This window comes from Echinops telfairi, unplaced genomic scaffold (genome assembly GCF_000313985.2).
Source record: "Echinops telfairi isolate 266 unplaced genomic scaffold, ASM31398v2 ScPeMD7_7424;HRSCAF=8462, whole genome shotgun sequence".
Classification (NCBI taxonomy): Eukaryota; Metazoa; Chordata; class Mammalia; order Afrosoricida; family Tenrecidae; genus Echinops; species Echinops telfairi.
The window spans coordinates 81,998,262-82,003,692 of NW_022111324.1; the positions used below are offsets into that span (position 1 = coordinate 81,998,262).

Consider the following 5,431-nt stretch of genomic DNA (forward strand, 5'->3'; position numbering starts at 1 on the left):
ATATATATATACATACATACATACATACATACATACATACATATATATATATATATATATATATATATATATATCCCGGCCAGGAGGACCCTGCTGGGGAGGCCCTAAGAGGCTTTTCCTGGGGTGTGTGTGTGTGTGTGTGTGGGTGGGGGGGTTGTGACCAGGACCTCAGCCCTCCTGCTGGTGCTGTGTGTTCCTTTTGGGCAGGGCCCTTCCTGCCCCCACTAGGTAGCTTGGCACCATCTCCCCTTGCGCTGTGCACAGTCACTCAAGGAGTTTTGACCACTGCCCTGGGAGGGGAAAAAGAAACCCCTTAGAGGAGGTTGGGTTTGTTTCAAAGTCATGGCAAGTGTGCAGGCGGGCAGGGTGGTGAGGTCTGCCCACCCAGGCTCTCTCACTGCCACCATCCTTACAGAAAGGGGTGTCCCTGCCTTGGCCTGTCCCTTGCTGGGGCCATGGAGGTGCTGTCCTTGGGACTCCAAGGCCGAATCAGCTACCTACCGGCCATCTGTTCTTCCAGGCCGGGTTCTTTCTCACCTTCTCTCAGCAAGACAGGAAGGGCAGGGGGCTCACCTACCCTCTCACTCACTGGTGCCCTTGCCCTCCAGGTCATCGGCAGCTCCCTCCTCTTCATCCATGACAAGAAAGAGCAGGCCAAGGTGTGGATGATTGACTTTGGGAAGACCACCCCGCTGTCCGAGGGCCAGACCCTGCAGCATGATGTTCCTTGGCAGGAGGGGAACCGGGAGGACGGCTATCTCTCCGGGCTGAACAACCTGATTGACATCCTGACCGGAATGGAAGACCCACGAGCCTGAGCACCTCCGCCCGCCCCCACGGCCGCTCTTGCCTTATCTCTCTCCCTCTCTCCCTCTCTCCCTCCCTCCCTCCCTCCCGGGATCAAGCCCATAACTGACCCTCCCAAACTGCACTGTGTAGACGAGGGGAAGAGGTAAGGTTTCCTCGGGGAAACCTAACAGGAGGGCTTGGGTGTCAGGTTCTCATGGGTCTTTGTACATAGGACCGCCGGCTAGAAAAGAAACACCCAGACCTGGGGCTCAGCCTCCTGTTAGAGCCCAGGGGAGGCTGCTGGGGATGCCTCTGGGGGGCCCTGGAATAAACAGGCCTACTGGGCTGAACCGTGGGGCCTGCTGCCCCCTGGTGACCAGTGTCGCTAGTGCAGCCCCTCTCTGCTGCCACCTTCCAGGCTGAGGTTCAGGGAGCCAGGCCTTGTGATCATGGGGACACAAGACCTTTCAGGGAGCCTTTCATTGACCATTGACGGGGGAAGGTACCATCCCATTGGCAACTCGGATTGGTCTCAGCAGGAAGCGCGCCCATTCAGGGCGGAAAGCCCCCAGTTGGGGGCCTGATCCAGGAAGACAAAAGCGGGATGGATGTCCTCAGACCCAGGCCTCCCAGAGTGAGGTGGCAGGAGCGGTCGCATTCCATCTATGGCCACTGCCCATGGGCTCAGCGGGCACCCGGGCATGGCTGCCTGCCCTGCGGCAAGGTCCAGAGGGCTGGTGGAGGGTAGGGGCAGACACAGACCGCGAGAGGAAGGCAAAGCCCTCAGTGACTGGACTCTAGGCCAGGAGGAGACTCTTCCCCTCGCTCCCCCCCCCCACGCTCCTTCAGAGTCACCAATCCCCAGGGAGGCGTCTCGACACCCCCCCCCCCACTGTGAGAAGCCGGTTGGCACATTTTGCAGCCCCAAATCACTGAGACCTGTGCTTCCCGAGTGGGGTGAGGGCGGGGAAGAGGGGACTTTCTCCCAAAGATTGGCGGGAAACTAACTTTGAACCTTGTTTAAATTGTAAGGCCAAGTCTGCATTATTTGGGAGAATGTAAGACTTGCATGGCGTTCTCAGAAAGGCACTCCTGACCCTGTTGCTGTATGGAGCGGTGTCCCCAGATTCACAGGGCTTGCCGCAGCGCAGGGGCTGCCAGCTGTCGGGGGTGGGGGGCAGGGCAGGAAGCTGCTTCAGGAGGTGTGGCCAGAGGGGGTGGTTCCTGGGACACCCATCCCATCACCCCAGGATCACAGAGGGGGAACCCTGACTAGTCCACGTGACACCTTTTCCCTTTCCTGTTAGGTGAGCGACTGATGGGAGGGCGTGGGAGGTGGGACGCAGCAAGGAGGCGGAAGCACACCTTTCTGAAAAGGAAACCACTTTTGAACTTCCCAGCTCTTGTTCAGAATCGTGGTGCGCCCCTTCTGCCCAAAGTCAGACATAGCCCAGTGTGCTGAGCTGAGTTGGAGAGCCTGTGGGCTGGGGGTAGGCGATCCTCCCTGAAGGAGGGGCGGCTCTGGTTGCAAGCTGCAGTCAGGCCCCTCCCTGTGCATTTGGAGGGACCTTGAGGGTCTGTGCCTCAGCCAGCTGCAGAAAGACTGTTGTTGATTCAGACATAAAGATTCTATGGCCCTGGCCAGCCAAAGGCTACCTTTGTTACCTAGGAAAAATGTCTGCTAAAGCAACCGAATGATAAGAACAACAACAAAAAAGAAGGGACCAGCTGAGCGAATTTAAGAGAACACACTTTCTAAGCCCTTTAAGCAGGTGCCTGGTGTTTGCAGACAATGTGCTATCTGCAAATAGTCATTGAGTTTTAGGAGGTCCGGGGCAGGGGCAGGGCCTCCTATTGGCAATATTTTGCTTTGGACCGTGTATGTATATGAAGGTGGTATAAAGTGATATCTTTTTAGGGTCAGTCTATTAATTTAGATTTTTTTAAAATGTATCTACCATGCTAGTTCTCTCCCATGTGTACCCTCTTTCAACCCGTTCCACCCCAGGCCCCAGCTCTGACACCCAGCACCTCCCCCACGGGTCTCCAGCAGGGAGCAATGGCTCCCTGGCATGGAACTTCCCTGCTCAGCCCTGGTTCTGAAAGATCTGGGGGTGCTGGGGATGGGTCTCCAGGTAGGGGGATATCCTGTGAGTGCCAGGCCCTCCCATCCTGCCCTCGCTGTCTTGCTCTGGGGCCCTGAGGAGCCCAGTACTAACTTGTCCCGAGGACAGCAGGTATCCTCGACTGCTCTGCCAGACTTGCTTTTTAGTGTCATATATGAAGGTTTTAAGTTATATTTATTTTGTTGGTTTTTTAAATTGCACAAAACACTAAGACTGAACGGCTGTATTTTCGTTTTCCTTTAAAGCTTTGCTTTCTCTCCTTTCCCACTTGGTGGAAAGAGCTAGAAGCAGCCTCTGCCCCCCCCCACCCAAATGGACTGTTTCCTTCGTGGTCTGGATTTAGCTTGGAGTTCTTTGGGTCCGGTTAATCCCCACATATCTCTCTCCCCTGGCCATGACTGGGGCAGAGGCCGGGGGTCTGCCCACGGCTGGTGCACTGACCGCCACTTGGAGGGGCTTTCCCCAGAGGGGCTCTCCAACCTCTCTGGGCCTGGCTTCCCGAGGGAGTTGGAGCACCACACACAGTGCCTGTCAAACAGACTGCATATGCTCTGTACCTACCCGAATAAAGGCCCCAAGACCACATGCTGTCTGCTGTGTTGTTCCTTGGAGCCCCAAACTCAGAAGTGTGGATGGGGCTGGGGAGGCTGTGTTAAGCCTTGGGGCCCTGGTGGTGCCAGCACTCCACTGCCAATCCAGTGGCTTTGAACCCACTCGGGCACTCTGTAAATCCCCGGAGAGCTACTTCCGCCAAGTCACAGCCACTGGAACCCCTCCGGAACAGGCTTTCTCCTTGACATCCGGGGTCACCGTGAGATGGGATCTATTTGATGACCACTGGCTGGTTGGCTGGCTGGCTAGTTCTCAACAAGACCCTCTGTCTGCAGGCACAGGGGAAAGAAAGGGGGACACAGGGACTCTCACAGTCACTGATGCAGGTTTGAGCCCTGACCAGTGCACCTCCTGAACCGCTGCCTGTGGGGTGTGGGTGTGATGCTGAAAGGGTTTCCATGGGGCTTCCTGACTAAGAGGAACTGTTAGGGTCTCAGGTGGGAAATACCTCGGTTCTTGGCTTTGTATGAGAAAGGATTCACGCCAGAGCCTGGTTTGTGATCCAAGTGAGTTTTTATAAAGGATGGATGAAGTTTCAGGTTTTACAGTCACTGAACAGGGGCAACCTTTCGGGACTGCATGCCCACACATGGTGGCCTGAGACCAGAGAGATGGAAGGCGCAGCTGAGCAGACGGCGGAAAAGATGCAGAAGGGCTAGGCAGGCTCGAGGTCCCAGTATTTGGGGCCTCTGGCTGGGAGGCATGGTCAAAGGTATTGGTTGACCCCATTGGCTGAATTAAGTCCACCTGGGCCTAGTTTGGGCCACCCATGTGTACCGCCACCTGGCCCGGGCTTGAATTGGTGCATGCCCAATAGTCTTTATGGCTGGCTGAGGCTCGGCTGGTTCTCTGCAGCAACCTCCTGGAGGGGTCTTCCAGGCATGGAGAAGGATAACCCCCCCCACCCCCGCCCCCTGTCCTGTTCTACCTAACAGAACTAGGAAGAAAGGCCTGACGTTCCACTTCTGAAAAATCTGCCCATAAAAACGCTAAAATCACATTGGTTGCTATGGGATGGGAGCCAGCTCAGTAGCTAATAATACTGATTATTAACAGAAGCTAATAACCTGCATTTGCAACTTCTCAACTATGAATGAAGCTGTGTAATCTCTATTTTATGGAGAAGGAAACTGAGGAACAGGAATCTGAATCCAGCACTGTAGGGCTGACAGTATGTCTGGTCTCCTCTTTGCCCCAGAGCCAAGGTGCCAAGCACAGTGTTTGCTCCATAGTGGATGGGACACTAATAAATGGCTGCGTGGCTGGTTGGAGTGTCTTCCCCAAATATGATGTAAGTCTTAGCCCCTCCGTTTATATAACCCCACATGCCTGTAACCCTATTAGGAAATGGGTGGTCTCCCATGTTACTGAGACAGAAGAGAGGATGTGAGTCAAGCTCCTTGGAGGTTGATGATGCCGCAGCAGGGCAGTGAGCAGCGGCAGAGGCACGGAGGTCCCCCAGAAACAGAAGCTCAGAGGAGACGAGGACCTTGCTCCAGAGGCAACAGAAAGAACCCCATCCCTTAGAGCTGGCAGTCTTCTCACCTGCATTGTGGGGAAAGACATTTCTGTTGGTTAAAGCTCCCACCTGGGTTCTGTAAGAGCAGCAGCAGGTAACTAAGACCACCAGGCAGCCGGAGCCCGGGATAGCAGTATGGATGGGTCGCCCTCTACCGAGTGTTTGCCGGCAGCTTCTCCATAGCTGGGCACTGCTCGATGTACTTCATCTGCAGGCTTTAGGATTCGTGTGTGTGTGTGTGTATACTGGGGTTATGCCCTATATACTTTTGAATAATCATTGGTCAAAAGTACAGTTAGCTCAGACTATTGGGGATGTCTCCAGTTACCACCTGACAGCTACTCGTGCTCACTGAAGACGGATGATCTACATGGTTCCTGCAGCC

General features: G+C 54.9%; 1 protein-coding gene across 1 annotated transcript in view; it reads left to right on the forward strand.

The window, feature by feature from the left end:
• ITPKB (inositol-trisphosphate 3-kinase B) overlaps positions 1–3,500 on the forward strand; it is a 116,887-nt gene extending 113,387 nt beyond the window's left edge. Inside the window, exon 8 of the mRNA XM_004699969.2 lies at positions 609–3,500. Coding sequence (XP_004700026.1) covers positions 609–818 — 210 coding nt within the window. The 3' untranslated portion in view covers positions 819–3,500. The remainder of the gene's footprint in view (positions 1–608) is intronic.
• The last annotated feature ends 1,931 nt before the right edge of the window (positions 3,501–5,431 follow it).